This window comes from Otolemur garnettii, unplaced genomic scaffold, assembly GCF_000181295.1.
Source record: "Otolemur garnettii isolate 467f Iridium unplaced genomic scaffold, OtoGar3 scaffold00167, whole genome shotgun sequence".
NCBI classification, from domain to species: domain Eukaryota; kingdom Metazoa; phylum Chordata; class Mammalia; order Primates; family Galagidae; genus Otolemur; species Otolemur garnettii.
In genome coordinates, this window is record NW_003852562.1 from 3,427,687 (window position 1) to 3,445,282 (window position 17,596).

General features: G+C 44.4%; 1 protein-coding gene across 1 annotated transcript in view; it reads right to left on the minus strand.

Annotated features, from left to right (window-relative positions):
• Window positions 1–17,596, minus strand: part of KL (klotho) — a gene marked incomplete at its 5' end in the record, with an annotated part of 50,665 nt that overhangs the window by 28,225 nt on the left and 4,844 nt on the right. The window contains one exon of the mRNA XM_012811594.1: window positions 16,855–17,596. Within this exon, the coding sequence (XP_012667048.1) occupies window positions 16,855–17,596 (742 nt within the window). The remainder of the gene's footprint in view (window positions 1–16,854) is intronic.

Here is a 17,596-nt window from a genome sequence, read left to right on the forward strand (position 1 = left end):
GTCAGTGAGGTCAACAGGCAGCAGCGGCCAGTCATGCGTGGGAGCCCGCCTGGGTGCTGAGTCTGGAGGGACTCAGAGCCATAGTAACTGGAACAGGCATAACTGGGCAGCGTTGAGTTGGTTTTGTAATGGTTAACTTCTCAGCCAAAATGAAAGTTCAAGGTGTTGGTGGCCAGTCAGGACTTACACCAGTGTCTGTTTCAGATGCTGATGTGGACATGAAAGCCTAAACATTCACTAGACACCACCACGTCAACTCTGGGCCGGGTCGGAGGCAGCATGAGGTAAACAGGTGTATGCTGGGAATAGGGGCTTAGCAAACCTGCATTTTGATCCTAGATCTGGCCCTTGGTAGCCAGAGGAAAGTCAGCTAAACTTTCTCTGAGCCTCTCAACCAATTTCCCTGTTTCAAAAATACATAAAAGCGGCCAGGGGTGGTGGCTCACTCTTGTAATCCCAGCACTCTGGGAGGTTGAGGCAGGTGGATTGCTTGAGTTCTCAGGAGTTTGAGAGCAGCCTGAGCAAGAGTGACACCCCGTCTCTACTAAAAACAGAAAAACTAGCTAGGTGCTATGGCTGATGCCTGTAGTCCCAGGCTGAGGGAGGAGGATGGCTTGAACCCTAGGAGTTTGAGGTTGCTGTGAGTTATGATGCCTTGGCACTCTAACTTAGGAGAGGGAGACTCTGTCTCAAAAAAAAAAAGTGTATAAAAGAAATTCTGGAACCATAAAGCATTATCCAATGGTCTGGGCTTTTAAAAATTGCTTTAAATGAATTTAAAGATTCATAGAGTTTAAAACCAAATAGCACCAAAGGCCTATCATGAAAACAGTAAGCACCTTCCCCCTTTCTCAAACTCCCTCCTGGTCCCCACAGATAACCACGTGTAACGTTTAGCTCTTTATTCTAGTAATTACCATCATATTTCCAAATAGTATGTTTACTCTGAAATGTAATAATTCATCGGGATAATGAGGATTTAGCTCTTTTACATCCCCCAATTTTCTTCCCTTGTTCTCCCAAATGTCAAATCATTATTAGTATTTACATCAAGGTTCTAGTATACACATTATTCATTGCAGAGCCAAATAGAGCACTGTGACATTTCCTTTTTCTGGATGGCTTTCGCTTTCCTTGAATCGTCACCTCATTATCAAACTTGTGTACTATCCCACGTGTGCTTTGTCAGTGTTTTTGTGACTCTCCCTACACTGGCTGCCAAGTGTCTTGCTGACTCTACTTTTTCACTCTCTCTTCTCTGTTAGGACCGTCCATCTTCCCGGTCCAGAATGGACTAGATGCTGTCTATAGCTGCTCTCATCCCAGCGTTTTTCTTTATTTCTTATGGATTGAAACCATATGTTTTCTGTATCCCATTCCTTTATTTACTGCAATTTTGCCAGTGTGTGCCTTCCTTTAACTTCTTAGGAAACATTACCCCAAAGGTGGGCTTTCAGAATCCCTAAATACCTATGCATTCGTTGTGCTGGGAACTCAGTTGCTCTTTAAAGCTAAAAGCTAATGCTTCTCTGGCTCTGCGCCTGTGGCTCAAGCGGCTAAGGCGCCAGCCACATACACCTAAGGTGGGGGGTTCGAATCCCCAGCCCGGGCCGCCAAACAACAATGATGGCTGCAACAAAAAAAATGGCCAGGCGTTGTGGTGGGCGCCTGTAGTCCCAGCTACTTGGGAGGCTGAGGCAGGAGACTCGCTTGAGCCCAGGAGTTGGAGGTTGCTGTGAGCTCTGATGCCACAGCACTCTACCCAGGGGGAAAGCTTTGAGGCTTTGTCTCAAAAAAAAAGCTAATGCTTCTCAGCTCAGAACAATTATACTATACATATTTTTAAATAATTTCCTGGCCTCCATTTTCTTTCTTTCGGGAACTCCTATTAGTCTGATGCTGGATCTTTGTAAAGCGCCTTTAAGTCTTTTCCCCTTTCTTTAATATTTTGTTTCTTTTTTGTTTGTTTTGTTTTGTGCTACTTTTAAGGCAAGTTGACTTTAATTCTCAACCTTTTGACTAAACATCTTTTTTTTTTTTTAGACAGAGCCTTGTTATGTCACCCTCTGTAGAGTGCTATGGCGTCACAGCTCCCAGCAACCTCAAACTCTTGGGCTTAAGCAATTCTCTTGCCTTAGCCTCCCAAGTAGCTGGGACTACAGGTGCACACCACAACACCAGCTATTTTTTGGTTGCAGTTGTCATTGTTGTTTATCAGGCCCAGGCTGGTCTCAAATCTGCCAGCCTCGGTGTATGTGGCTGGTGCCCTACCCACTGAGCTACAGGCGCCGAGCCTTGAATAAACATCGCATTTCGACAATTATGTTACTGAGTCAAGAATTTTTTTCATGCTGTCTGATTCTTTCTTTTTTAGTTTGTGTGTGCGTGTTGCATTTCCTGCATAATCTGTCTTCCTTGGTTTGCTTTTGTTTATTTATTCTATTCTGTCTCATGTTGAGAGCTTTCCCCAAATGTCTTTTGATGCTTGGCAGTCCATTCATATTTAAGAGAAAAGTCCCTAAAAACCGATCCAAAATGATGGGCATAGGGGCACCTTATGGAGAACAAGTTCTAACGCTGTGTTGTCAGAAAGCCAATAATTTCATCAGGGGACCCACAACTGATGTTGGGGTGGGGGATCCTTACTTTGGAGCCATTCAGGGTCTTTGGAGAAGAAAAAAATCTTCCCTTTTCCTACCAGGGAGATAGATGCTATCTGCTGACAGAGTGAAGGGGCCACCAGGAGGTGACAGGAATCCTGCAGCCACCCATCAGTGGCACCCTGTGCTCAGATCTGTGCCTTACCCCTGCCCTTTGCTGTGCCCAGTACCCTAGAGTTCTACTTCCCTCTCTTTAATCTCTCTAGAAAACAAGCGAGTTGATGGCCTGGGAGTGGCAAGAGTGTGAGCATCCTGTGTGATTAAGTGGACTGCGTAACGACTCAACAAAGTTCTACTTACCTTATTCAGTAAAATAAAATAAATATAAATTAATACCTAGTTTATATTTAATATTGTAGGGCCTATACCTAGCACTTTCCAGTGCATACATTATGCTCAAAATCCACATTCTCCAGTATATGTAACCATTAAATTGGGGGAAATTAAGTTGTTTGGGAGCACCACTCCGGTGGGAGGTGAAACCCAGGCAGGACACTCCACACCACAGCCCCCATCTAGAACCTCGTACAGATGATACTGGACAAGGGACACTGGGGGGTTTGGAGTCATGGTTCTGTCAGGGCTTCTAGAAGAGCCAGAGGTGGCAGGTCAGAGGTTATAAATGCAAAGAGAAGATTTGTTTGGCTTTGGTCATGCATAAGTCCTTTTTTTTTTTTTTTTTTAGCTAATCTTTAAAAATCAGGAATTTTCACACAAAATCCTTAATTTCTAGCTTCTTTTAAAAATTGAAAGAATCTGGCAGGATCACATCTCATTCTTCCTAACAAAGATCTGCTGAAGAAATTTATTTGGGACCCATGTCAACAAAGCCCACAGCCATTTCTGTCTCTGCAACACTTCACTCAATAAAACGAGCTGTTTGCTCCTGTCAGCTCACACTTTGCAGCAGGTCTCCCTGCAGATTATGAAAGTAACAGCAATAGACCTGTTACTCTGAGCTTCCTCAGTAGAACTGTATCTACATGAAAGAAAATCCAGGATTACAAACTATACACAATATATTAGTTGTAAAATAGAGGCCAGGCATGGAGATTCATGCCTGTAGTCCCAGAACTTTGGAAGGCTCAGGTGGGAGGATCACTTGTGGCCAGGAGTTTGAGACCAGCCTGGGCAACATAGCAAGACCCCATGTCAGTGCAGGCACTCATAACATAGGATTGATTGATTGGATGTATGTAAAAGACAAATATTTCCAAAATCATTGTATTATCCTGACTTAATAAAGTTGATTTGAAAGTTGACATTGAATTTTAGAATCACAGATTCTGATCCTTTCAATTCTCTGACCTTCTTAATTCACTACATTGGTTGGGTCTCCTGGAGAATATCAGTTCTGCCCACGTCTCCCAGTTCTTCCGTGGATTATCTTTATCTATCATGAGGTGTGATTTTAGCTGTTGTCACCAGCATTTTTGACTCCTTTACTCTTTGTCCTTCTATTGTATCTACTCCTTCTTAAATGTGCATTGTTAATTTTTACAGGAGAAAGTACATCAAGAGTGCAAACTCATCACTTCCAAGAGTGGCATAGCAAAATAACTTGCCCTGATGATAACAGCCATTAATTACTTGGAGGGATCACAGAAAATAATGTGCTTAAAGAAAGAAAATATTCTCAATTTTAAAAGGGGAGAAAATGTGAATTTCAGAAACAATAGTCTCATGAGACAAACTATGTAATGGTTAACAAAAACACATCAGTTCCAAAGAAAAGATGATGATAACGAGAAGTCAACCCAGGCTCATAAAATAAGTCTGACAAGCTGGCCTCAAATAATTTTTATCCTATTACATAGTACTACAGTTTGAGTGCTTTCCCCTCCAAAACTCAACTAAAATTTAATTGCCATTGCAATAGTATTAAAAGGTGAGGCCAGGCACGGTGGCTTACACCTATAAATGCAGCACTTTGGAGACAGAGGTAAGAGGATCACTGGATCCCAGGAGTTCAAGACCAGCCTTGGCAATTAAAAAAAAAAATTTTTTTTTAAAGAGATGAGACCTTTAAGAGGTTATCAGGCCATGAGGACTCTGCCTTCATGAATGGATTAATGCTGTTATCACAGAAGTGCATTTTTTATCTTAGCAGTGAGTTCTTTATAAAAGGCCAAGTTCAAACTTCTTTTGTTTTTCCTGCCCTCTCACCCTCCAACGTGGGAGAATGCAGCAAGAAGACCCTAACCGAAAGACAGAGCCTTGATCTCAGACTCCCCAGCCTCGAGAACTGGAAGAAAATAAATATCTGTTCTTTATAAATTATCCAATCTCAGGTGTTCCATTACAGGAGCATAAACACACTAAGATAGATAGATAATCTGGGGACCCAATAGTCATATCTCTATAGGTAACAGTTTTGACAATTCCTAAACCTTCTTATGACATTCTTGGGGACAAGAAGAATAAAAGTGGGGAACATATAAAGATAGTACTATTGCTACTTGAAAATTTATATTTTAAGAGTATTCATGGTTAAACAAAAACTTACTCATTTATTAAGTGTCAAATACTAATTGATAGAGGCTTGAAGCACTGAATAATGCGAAAGATCCACTCAAGAAAGGCGACTAACAATATCCAACAAGGCTTATTCATAGCCCTATTTCTTATTAACTTTCCATCATCAAAGGGATAAAAACTCATAAGGCATTAATATGAAGATTTGGAAATTATCCAAAGCTTGATTTAAAAAGCTCTACAAGACTGGAATGCTAGAAATATGTGCTATAACTAGCAAAATCAATTTTTAGATTGATGGAAAAATACTTATTTATTTTTTAAATTTTTATAAAAGTAAATGTTCATGGCTTAAAAAGCAAAATGCATGGTTCTAAACCAGCTGGGCATGGTGGCTGACTCTATAGGTGTCAGAGCAATTTGGGAGGCCAAGGCAGGAGGATCATTCATGGCTGAGAGGTCTTGCTATGTTGTCCAAGGTCAGCCTTTTTCTTTTCTCTTTTCTAGAAGGAAAAGGGGGGGAGGGACAGAGAGGAGGAGGTAGATCAGTTGCCTATCCTACACTCCTTTATGCTTTCTCTAGTTTTCCTTCCCATGGGCAACACTTTTGACTCTAATTGACTTTTTTTCTTCGAATTTACGCATCTCCATACTTCAGAAGGTATCCACTGACTCCTGGTATGATAGATGAAGATTTCATCCTCTTACTCGGGCACTGTAGTTATACAACAGTTTTTGGTTTAACTAATATTCAATGCTGCCATTATTCTGCCTACATGAATATCATTCACAACTGGACATTTTAATATATTAATAGTAATTAAGACTATTCTTTCTTTCTTATTTTTGTTTTCCTTGCAGTTTATAACTGCATTGTGTTTTCATTTGCTCAGTTTTCACTGGGTCTATGGCTAATTCTTTCCACAATTTCTAAAACCTCTCAGCACAATCTTTCATAAGGTTATACCAGCCTCAGATGTTTTCTTCCAGACACTTCCAGAATCTTCCCTCTTCCACACTGGCTGTTCTTAGGACTGCTGCACAGCTGACGTTGTGGGTCTACAGTTCAGCCCTTCCTGAGTTGGACCTACTGTTTCATATAGCCTAGGTCTTCTGACTTCTTGTCTTCAGGATTTTACTTCCAAGAAAATGTTCATGGAAGATCTATTTTTTTGAGACTTTGAATGCCTGGAAGTCCTCTTTTTCTACCCTTATAAATGATTAATAGCTTAGATAAGTATCAAATTTTAGTTTGAAAATAATTTTCACTGCCTTTCTCTGAAGTGCATTCATCACTTGTCTTTTTGGTGGCCAGAAAAATGCACTGCTCATTTATCCTGCTATAATGACTATGGCTAACTGCTGTCCCATTGCAACCACCTCTGCAGGGGGGCCTGAGGCCATGCTCCTCATAGGCTACTCTCATATGCTTGAGCACCAGAGGCACTGATGCAGACCCATTCTTGCAAGATGTGGACTCCTCCAATGAGCAACATGACTCAGAGTCCCCAGCAGCCTAGCTGGATCTTTCTGAGACCTGCACCGCCCTCAGGAACTCTCCTCTTCAAGTCCTTCCTCCTGTCCACTCTCCCACACAGGGGTTACAGGTGCATCATGATCTAAAGGCTCACTGCCTTCTCTGGCTCCTTCTCCTTTATTCTTCACAGTCCTTTCCGCAGTACACTTTTTGCCCACCTAATCTATCTGGACCCAGGCCCACCCAAGTGGAGTTGGAGAACCAGCTCACTGACTTCCTGGAAGGCAAAGAGAATGCCATTTTCCTTGAAGAAATGACATGTAGGGGCAGATAGTCTCCTGGCACCAATGGGTCCCCAGTTGCTAAATATTTCACCAGTGGCAACCTGGGAAAGTGTCCTTATGGAAGGCAATGCTGTTACAGGAACAATGATTGAGGAGATTATGCATCTCCTCATTGGTATATTGTATTAAAACTCTACAGAGATTGTAGAAGCAACTCGAATGTCCCTCAACCCATGAATGGATTAACAAACCGTGGTACATACCATGGAGTGCTATTCAGCCATAAAAAGATGGTGATTTTACATCTTTTGTGTTTACCTGGATGAAGTTAAAATACATTCCTCTTAGTAAAGTACAACAAAAATGGAAAAATAAGTATCCAATGTACTCAATACTAATATGAAACCAATGTGTAAACAACTACATGCTCACATAAAAGATAAAACACAAATATAGTCTAGCAAAGGAGAGGAGAGAGGAGGGAGAGGAGGGTGATTGGTGGGAGGCGGAGGACAATTGGCGGGATCTCACTGCACAAGGTAAAGGGGTCAGCACACCCCCTGGGTGAAGGGTTCAACTACAACTTGAACTTTAGAATTGAAAACAATGCAACCTAAATATTTGTACCTTCATATTAGTTTGAAGAAAAAAAAAACTCTACAGAGATATAATGAGAAACTAAGGACCACTACAGGCAGTTAAAGGCTCAAGCTGACATTCAGAGGGGCTCTTGGGTCGCTTACCTAGAGGCCTCTCTCCTGCTGTGGAAGAGTACAGGCAACTTAGCCGCAGGCTTAAGACCTGATGGAGCTGCAGAGGATGTGCGATGTTTAAGTGATCAGCCAAGGCAGATCTGTTATGCCAAGGTCAAGGTCCTAGTTGGAAAAATCTGGGACTATGAAATGTGGGATGTGGTTGCCCCTGAGAAGGCTGGCTCTTCAGCCTCCTTGGAATCCTTGGAGCTTGCATTGGTGGCCCATCCTTCCTCAGGAAGAGACAGCACCTTCCTATGCTGAAGAGGCTTCTCCTCTAAAAGGTGATTCGTGCCCCATCAGGAGCTGATAGACAACTAACTAGGGCTAAATCCCAGCATAACCCACCTGGAGACAGCTGGGACTCTAGGGAAGGAAAAACATCTACACCAAGGATCAGCACGCGCTGCTAGAGCCCGAGGGGGGCTGCTAGGAATGAACTCTGGGTGTCCTTAACCGAGGAACTGGAATATAAGGCAGGATGAGAAAGAAGTCTAGGGAGCGCTTTCCCCAGAATGCAGGAACACCAGGGGACGCAGAAGTCGTGCTGTAGGATGGCTCTGGAAGCCTGTAGAAAGCGACGCCCAAAGGTGAGCAGGTGGAAACGCGGACACGTTCCCCAGACGGCTGAGAGAAGCAGGCACGCTGGAACCGCCGCATCAAGAGAGGCCAAGCAACAGCCAGAGGATCATGTGGCCCAGGAGGCTCGCACAGAGAGAAAACCATTCACCAGGCCATCATTCACCAAATACACTCAAATCAGGTGCACCAGCGTCACTAAGAAACTCAGTGGTGCCGCTCCTCTCCAGGCCAGGGCTGACACTCAGGGTGGTGGTCACAGAGCTGAGCCTACTGCTGTCCATGGGGCTGCTGAGACCATGAAGTAATGAAGGCCAGGCAGTGAGTGGTGCTTACAACTCCGTCCTCTGTAAGGACGACTCATAGGACACAGCAAAATAAAAAGGGATGAACTTTGCTGAATTCTCACACTCAGCCAGTTTTCCCATCTATTGCTGGCAGAAGTGGCCAGGTCCCTGGGGAGTGGGTCCCTGGATATTGCAGCCTGTCTGCCCTATAATAATTCCCCCAGCATTTCTCCTCTGATATGGAAATGTATGTCCTCCAGTTTTAAGAAATGTTCTGAAATTACTTCATTATTTCACTTACCCCTTGCTGTGAAATAAACCACCTGCAATTTAGGGAACTGGACTAATAAGAATTTATTTTCTTTTCTCTTGATTCTGTGAGTTAACTGGGCTTAGCTAGACAAACCCATTCCTGGACACACATGCTGGGGAAGGGTGGCTGGAGAAAGGAAGCACAGAGGCTGGGGAGAGCCAGCCCAGCCCAACAACCACACTGCACTCAGTTCTATGCACGCTTAATCCTACAGCAGATATGTACAAAAAGCATAACACACCTGGCTGATTCTTCTTAACAATAAACTATGGCAACTTTTTTATAATCCTACCTCAAGACTTTAATAGACAAGTAGTATTCCACTGTACAAGCGCACCTCTATTCCTTTACCAGCCGCTTTGATCCATTTAGGTTATGTCAAACTTTTTTTTTGCAGTTTTTGGCCAGGGTTGGGTTTGAATCCACCACCTCCAGCATACGGGGCCAGCGCCCTACTCCTTTGAGCCACAGGCGCCGCCCAGTTATGTCCAATTTTTAAAAATAATCCACTACCTATAATAAACTTCCTCTTACCTTTGCACATGAAGGTGAAACTGAAGAAGATGAAACATTGAAAACTAAGCTACAAAAGGGGGTGACAGAGGACATCTGGCTTAACAGCAGTTCACAAGGAGGAAAGAAAGCCTGAGAGCTTTTAGCTGGCTACTACACTAACTTGAATCTGCCGTGAGGTGACAGCCAAAATTATTAATGCAGTCTTGGACAGCATGAACAAAATTCCATGTCCAGAACAAGAAATGTAATCGCTCAAGACTACCCTGAACATCTGGGGCACTGCTCAGTTCTACACAGCAAATGTTAAGAAAGGCCTTGGGAATTCCCAGGCTTCTTGTTCCTTGGAAGCATCAGCTGGAAGCATCAGCCTTCCAAGGAACCATATGCTGTGGTGTGAATGGCCACACTGTCTCACCTGCTCAGACTTTGCAGGGGCTGTTTCATAGAAGGACATGGTGCCTGTCTCAGCCTGCCCAGCCCAGCAGTAGCACCCACGGCCTATTTTTGTAAATGAAATTTTATTGGAACCCAGCTGTGCCCCTTCATTGACATGTGGCTACTCTCATGCCACCACTACAGAGCCTAGCACTAGTGGCAGCAGACACTGCAGGATCCGCAAAGCCCGTAACTTAGCCCTGCACAGAAAGTGTGCTGCCTCTGAGCCTCTGATTCCTTCAGTAGAGTTTTCCTTCCCCTGTCCCCCCTACCTTTCTAACCTACCTTTTTTCTCTGTGTCCCCACTAGAGAAGCTATATATTTCTCTTAAGGCACTTAGACACTTCATTGTAATTATTTGACAACTATCTCTCTCCTACGAATCCACGGGTGATATGAGGGCAAGGGTCTTAACTTTATCCCTCTTTGGGTGTCAACCTGAGTCCCACCACCCTAAACCCCAGCCCTTCCTACAGTGGGGGGACACACTGCAGAATCAGAGAGGAGCCTTTTGTCCTCCGCCAGCACAGCGAGACTTGGCAATACAACTCTAGCCAGGAAGGCATGAAGAGGCCTCTGTGTTAGAGGCCCCCTACCAGCCCATGCCAGGTAAACAGGAGGAACCGATTATCCCCTCCAGCCCAGTGAGTGTCCTTTTGGTAAGAAATACCCAGTCCATGAATTGTGTTTGAGTTTGACTTCAGACAATTGCAGATAGAATGTCCCTGAATCCAGAGAAGAAGATCCCTGCCACCATCCCCTCACCTTGCTGAGCTGACAGAAAGGCCTGACATAGGGGCAGAAGCACAGGGACACTGGGCAGAAGTCAGGGCACTAACTAAGGGAAGAAGCTGAAGGAGAGGACCCCAGGATGAGGAATCTGAAGAGCAGAAGGGTCAGGCGGGAGGAGGAGGCAACCCCCCAAAGCCTCTGCTAGGGCCTAAAAGCCACCGGCCTGGCTTCCCACCCTCCCTCCTCTGCTGTGGCTTTGCAACCATCCCTCACAAAAAAAGCCCTTTTAATGTACCTTAGGACCCAGGGAGGGAGACTTCCCAGCCCTTGTCCTCAGTCACCTACACCTACCACAGAGGACCCTGGACCCTCCCTGCTTAGGGAGAAAGGTCAACTTTCTGTTGCCTTCCCTCCACCTTACTTTTACAGAAAAGTAACAGAAAGCCCTATTAATAGGGGACCCCATCTCTACTAAAAACAGAAAAACTAGCTGGGCCTAGTGGTGGGTACCTGTAGTTCCAGCTACTTGGGAGGCTGAGGCAAGATGATCACTCAAACCCAGCAGTTTGAGGTTGCTGTGAACTATGGGGCCAGGGCATTCTTCTCAGGGTAACAGAGTGAGAGGGTCTTTAAAAATAAAAATAAAAACAATACGTTATCTCAAAAATAATTTGATAGGCTCAGCACCCATAGCACAGTGGTTACGGCGCTGGCCACAGCACTGAGGGTGGCGGGTTCAAACCCAGCCCAGGCCAGCTAAAATAACAATGACAACTGCAAGAAGAAAATAGCCAGGTGTCGTGGCAGGCACCTTTTGTCCCAGCTACTTGGGAGGCTGAGGCAGGAGAATCGCTTATGCCCAGGAGTTTGAGATTTCTATGAACTGTGACGCCACAGCACTCTACCCAGGGTGACAGCTTGAGACTCTGTCTCAAAAGAAAATAATAATAATAATTTGATAGTCTTTGGTCAGAAGCTATTGAAATAATTTCTAAGAAGACACAAACTAAGAGGTCAACTGAGGCTACTATTGCTAATGTATTTGTCTAACTCCTTTCTTCTAAACAGCTTGAGGGCCATTTTTCAAGCACTTTCGCTATTATTGCTATTATTATTATAAAATATAAAGATATGTTTTCAAAACCCGATGAAGTGTATAATTTGGTTTTAATTCTCACAACATGCCTGGGAGTTAGGCAATGTGGTAGAGACTGCTGGTTGTCCTGAAGGCTCTGTTCCTGTCTGATTTCAGCATAATAGAATCATTTGCCAAGCACACAGCTCCTCAGGGGACAATAGTTCCCAGACTCCTCTGCACCAAGACCAAGTTCTGCCCATGGGATAGTGATGGGTACAGCTCCAGGTCAGGCACTTAAGAGGCCATCCTCTTTCCTTGTCTACCAGATGAAACTGGGATATTACTTGTTCTGAAAACCAAAAGATCAAAGGTCATGGACATAATCTGGCTAGGAAATTTTTCGCTATTCTTCCTCACTCTTTAAAGCTCTTTCTCTGTGTGAGAAAGAAGCCTGCACATACAATATGCAATTCACAAGAAAGAAAATGGTCATAATGGAACCAGAAGAAATTTTACATCTACATTTGTTCATTTATTAAAAATTACATCAAATACTTCCTCTGTGCCGAGTACTGAGATAAACACTAAAAATTTAAAAATAAATGTGATACGTAGTCTGTGCTCTCAATGAGCCACAAATGAGTAATGACCCATTTCACCTGCAGTTATTGCAAAATGAGAGTATTTGAGTCAAGTCCTTGAAGGAATATTAGCGTTTATTCCAAAATAGAGGAGAGAAAATGTATAGGAATCCTTCAGATTAATTTTTGCCCATAATATAACAAAACAGAGCACATAAAATGCACATTGTGTTTATCTGTTTAAATATAGATTCCAAGAAAGCGTGGGTCTTGAAGACTTCCATAGCACTATGGATTTTTACTTACCTACGCTTTATTTCTTGTCCTCCCAGGAGGCAATAGGCATTCTATTTCCTACTACAGCTAAAATTTCCTTAATAAGGTAACATTCATTGAGACAAATTAATAAAATTCTAGTTTACAGCAATGATGTATTTTGAAAAAGTAAGATAAGTCCAAAGGCTTCTGTGTGCAGAAGCCAAGTGACAACATATTCAGGCTCCCCCACTGTGTCTTCATTCATCTCACACCTAAGAAATGCTCACTGACATTATTTAAACGCTTCTTAGCTTAAGATTTTCTTTCTTTTCTTCAACTCAAAGTAATAGACATTGTTAAAACAATGTTGCTATGATTTGGAAATTAGTAGTTTTTTTTTTTCCTATTTTAAATTTTTCCTTGGACTTGACTGTAACACTCAGAAAGGCACTATTCAATCAGACATTGGGAGAGGAGTGAGCCAAGCTCTTTGGGAGGTATTGTTAACTATTTCTGATTAAACACACTATTGAATTCAGTTGTATTCTGTAAAATGCATTCGTTTTCAACCTAGTTGTTTGTTGTAGCCATGTAGCAAATCCATTTTAACGAGAGGAAAATTTGTAAAGTGCTTCTCAAATGTACACAGCATATAATTTGAGCATAGATAGTACACAAATTCCTTACACTTATTACTTGGGCAATGAAAATTTAACCAGATAACAAAGCCCCTTCCCATATATACTCCCAAAGCTATCAGAAAGACTTCACCCCCCAGTTCCTTTCTGAAAACCTCTTCACTTAAGGAATTGCTCAGCTAGTGGAGGGGCAAAAAGTAGAAAACTGATTAAATAAAAGGAAGACTGTGGTAGGAGGCAAGGTATGGCATGAGATTCCACAGAAGGCAGAGACAGCATTCAGGCATGAGCCAGTTCTTGAAGAGTAAGTGGGACTTTAATAAGCAGAGACACTGTCTTGCTCACACACAATGATGCCCCGGAGAACATCGATCACGGCAGGTGGCACAGGGCAAGGGCAGAAGCAAGAACACCAGCTGCAAGGCAGCAAGTGGACGGTGATGTGACCTCAGTTATAGCTGCAGATAAGGGGAGAAATGCTTTGATTCTGGACACAATCTGGAAGTAAGTGGAGCTGTAGGGTTTGTTGTAGAAACAAGATATAAGAGAAAGGGAAGAGTTAAGATTTGGGGCCCAACCAACTAAGGATTGGTGTTGCCATAAGAGAGGAGGTGGGGAGTTGGGTTTGGGGTGTGTTCAGTGTGACATGCCCCTTACACATCTAAGTGGAGAAGGCTGTTGTCTACCCAAGTCTGGAGCTCAGGGAAGGCCTGGATGGAGATTCAAACTTTGGAGAATCAGGATGTAGATGGCCTTCATGTCTAGGTTCCCTGAAGCAAACCTAGACAAGAGGCTTCAGGACAGAGCCATGGGCCCTCCACTATTTATAGTCAGCTGAGGAGGAATTGCTAGGGAACTGAAAAGAGAAGCAAGAGAAGGGGAGGAGGATCTGGCAGCCAAGGGAGGAAGTGCTTCAAGAAATGGCTTGGACAAATGCTGCAGACGATCACCTAAGATGTGAGCACTGATGCTAACGCTCAACGCCGTTAATGCCTGAATTATTATCTCCTCGCCCTGTTCCTTACTCAAAAGAAGTTTTCCTTTTCGCAGATTCCTTGCACAGATATCTGCAAGGTCTAGGGGTGGGGTGGGAGGGCAGGTGCAAAGGGGAGAGAAGGGGACACACGTGCCTTCGACTTGGCAACTTGGTTCTGGTCCTCTTAGAACGCAGGCGCTGGACTCTCCAACTACAGGCCCTTCTGCTGGTTTGGGTTGGGGAGGGGAGGGTGGATAAAGTTCCTTCATTCAAGGGCCACGAGAGTTGAGTAGTTCATCTTCAAGTCAGAGAAAGAAGGTCCTCCCTCTGGGTCATGCTCAGATGAGCAAAGCAGCCCAGGCTCTAGGTTCAGAAGGGGAGTTTCTCTTCCTTTCACTTTCTCTTCTCTTTCTCTCTCATATTTATTTTTGTCCCAGCTCACACTGGTACCAGGAACTCAAAAAAAGAACACCAAGACCTCCCTTCTGAGCAAGGTCCCAGCTGTGTTGTTTGACCTGAAGTTCACCTGCAGTTCCTTTGGCCTGCCTCCTGTCCTGAGGCCATCAGACAATGATTCTTGAATTTTATGCGGGCTCTGCAGGGCATCTCCTTAGCCCATTCCTAAAGTAGTGGCATGTGGTGGGGTGCTGGCTTGCTTCATCCCTTCACCAGCATCAGATTCCTAAAAGCAAATGATTAAGCTAAAGGCTAAGTGGTCCCTAAATCTGTGCAAAAGCAGCATCAGAGCCTTAGCTGAAATGTCCTATGAGCAAAATCCACAGAATGTTTTATCTTTTTTTAGATTATCAAAACTTCTGTACCTCCCCTCTCCTCCACATGCACACAAAAAGAGAACGTTGAAAAGAGAATGAAAGTATCTCATACAACAAAATTAATTCAGGATACTTTCTTTGATAATGGTAACTTGTTTCTAAATAAGACACAAGGACTAAATGCCAAACCCAAAGAAATCTGAAAGCAAAATTAATATTTTACAGCAACTAACATTCTGTTTGCAGCATCAGCAAAACCAAGTATCCACCTGTTACTAATTTCTTATAAATACAAAGTCCACTGCATTTCTGAGAAGGATGGTTAGTGTTTGGCAATTTTTTGTGTGTGTAAGGATTCAAAAACATAACTGAAAAGATAATCAGAGGGCCACAGTAGGCACAGATCTAAAGCATGTTGATTATTTAAAACACCAGAGTACCAGAGAGTTCATGAATCCCTATCTTTTAAGTCAGTATAACAGTTGACCACTTGGTATACACAGAGATTATTATACGCACTCTAATATAAACAGAACTTGTATGATTTAAGTCTATAGTAGTGATTTTACAGGAATGGTCTATTAGATTCTCTAGCTGATGCACTAATCTCTCGTTTGTTGCTGGTATGAACTAATAATTTGTTTATGTTTTCTTCAAAAGCTGAGACCCTTCTTCCCATAGTTTTTCTATCATCAACCATCACTGGTAGTATTTAGGGTTTTTTATTCTTTAAAAGGATTGACAAACTGAAAAAGTTTAGGAATCACTGGTCTAAAGTACCAGTAGGAAAAGATATACATCAATATTCTTTTATGATGACTGGTGGTAGGAAACAGGTTTTGTGGAGCTGATGTACAGTCTGCTTTAGCCATTATTACATTACCAGTAACTCAGAGCACTAAGTCACCTCAACAACCCAATACTGTTTTGCTCATATTATCTATGGCTTTAATAGTTTAGATGTGGCCTTTATATTGAATTTGTTCAGAATATGTGGCTAAATTCTATATTTAAAAATAGGTCTTCCAGTGTGCCTACAAGTCATCAAAAACTGCACATTTAAGTACTTTTATTAAAATGTTTATACAAGTACATAAAATATTCTACCATGATACAAACCCTGTACAAAATATACCAACAACTAATATCATTGTAAATGAACCCCAAACCAATGGTACCTAAATTTAAGCACTAAAAAAAGGAGGAAAAAAAAGAAATATTTGTGAGACAGCTTCATCATGGCATATCACTACTTCCTTATGTGAAAATAGACATCTTTTGTAGAAGAGTGTTAAAATTAATTTTGCCAGGTTAGTAATCTCTTATGTGAGGAAGCCTTTCAACTGGAGAGAGCAATGTGGAAATGCAGATGTTGTAGGACATAATCTCCATCCCACTGCAGTTGTTTCTGCATTTTTGTGCCTAGGGTTAAGATTGCATGAAGTGGTCTGGGCCCCCCAGGTGATGAAGTAGGGTGGGTGAATGCAGTATCTACACCGCCCTGCCTCGGAAGGGAGCTCCAAACACAGCAAACCTGACTCTCCAAGGGAAATGCGATTTTGACTCTGTCTCAGGAGTGTGAATCTGCGCCACAAGCAAGACAGATCTTACTGGATTAACACCTCACTCCTGACCCGGCAGACATGCTGTCTGTGTGACTTCCAAACAAGCCACACTCCTCTGTCTCTCCCTATCAGAAGTAAATCCTCCCTGCCCTTGGCTCTAGGGATTCTCCAACACCCGGAAAAAGGAGTTTTCTTTCCTGACAGGAGAAAATAATTCCCATTTCCTTTTGGCAAACTGGCTCCAAGGGGCACTCACTCGTGTGCCCACTGGGATTTCCTTCTCATTCCTAATTCTACACCTTCCACGGGAAGCTGCTCAGTTCCTGCCCGGGTGCAAATGCAAGGTGACCTCACAAATGTTCAGATGAGGCCTCCTCTGAGCCAGAGACGAAGAGGAAGACGCAGGCCGGCGCTCGCCCCGCACCTCCAGAGGCACTCTCCCTGCACGGCCCTTCGGCTGGCCCCTCGCACTCACCAGGAGGAGGTTGTGTGCCACCAGGTACCCGAGCCGCGGGCTGCCCCGGACACCGGGGGCCAGGCGCCCAGTGGCGTAGCCGTGCCAGGCCACCACGTAGGGGTTGTCGATCGTGATCCAGTACTTGACCTGGGCACCGAAGTGGCGGAAGCAGAGTTCCGCATAATCCCTGAAGTGGTCAGCCAGGGCGCGGTTGGCCCAGCCGCCGTAGGCGTCCTGCAGGTGCTGAGGAAGGTCCCAGTGGTACAAAGTGACCACGGGCTGCACGCCCAGCTCCCGCAGCCGCTCCAGCAGGCGCCGATAGTAGCGCAGCCCCTCGCGGTTGGGGGCGCCCGCGGTGCCATTCGGGAGCACCCGCGCCCAGGAGATGGAGAAGCGGTAGTGGGTGACCCCGAGCTCGCGCAGCGCCTCCGTGTCGCGGAAGACGTTGTTGTAGCCGTCACTGGCCACGTCCCCGGTGGCGGGCGGGACCGGCGACGGGGCGCCCGAAGGGAGGTCAGCTATCGGGAGGCCTCCCTTTGGCGCCGGGGGGTGGTGGGTGAACGTGTCCCAGATGGACACCCCCTTGCCATGCTGCCGCCAGCCGCCTTCGGTCTGGTAGGCGGCGCTGCCTACGGCCCAGAAGAAGCCGTCGGGGAAGGTGTCGTGGAAGAGGCCCGTGGCCTCCGGAGCGGGAGGGTGAGCGAAGCGCGCCCAGGTCTGAGCGCCGTCGCCGGGCTCGGCGCGCAAGCGGCGGCCGCCC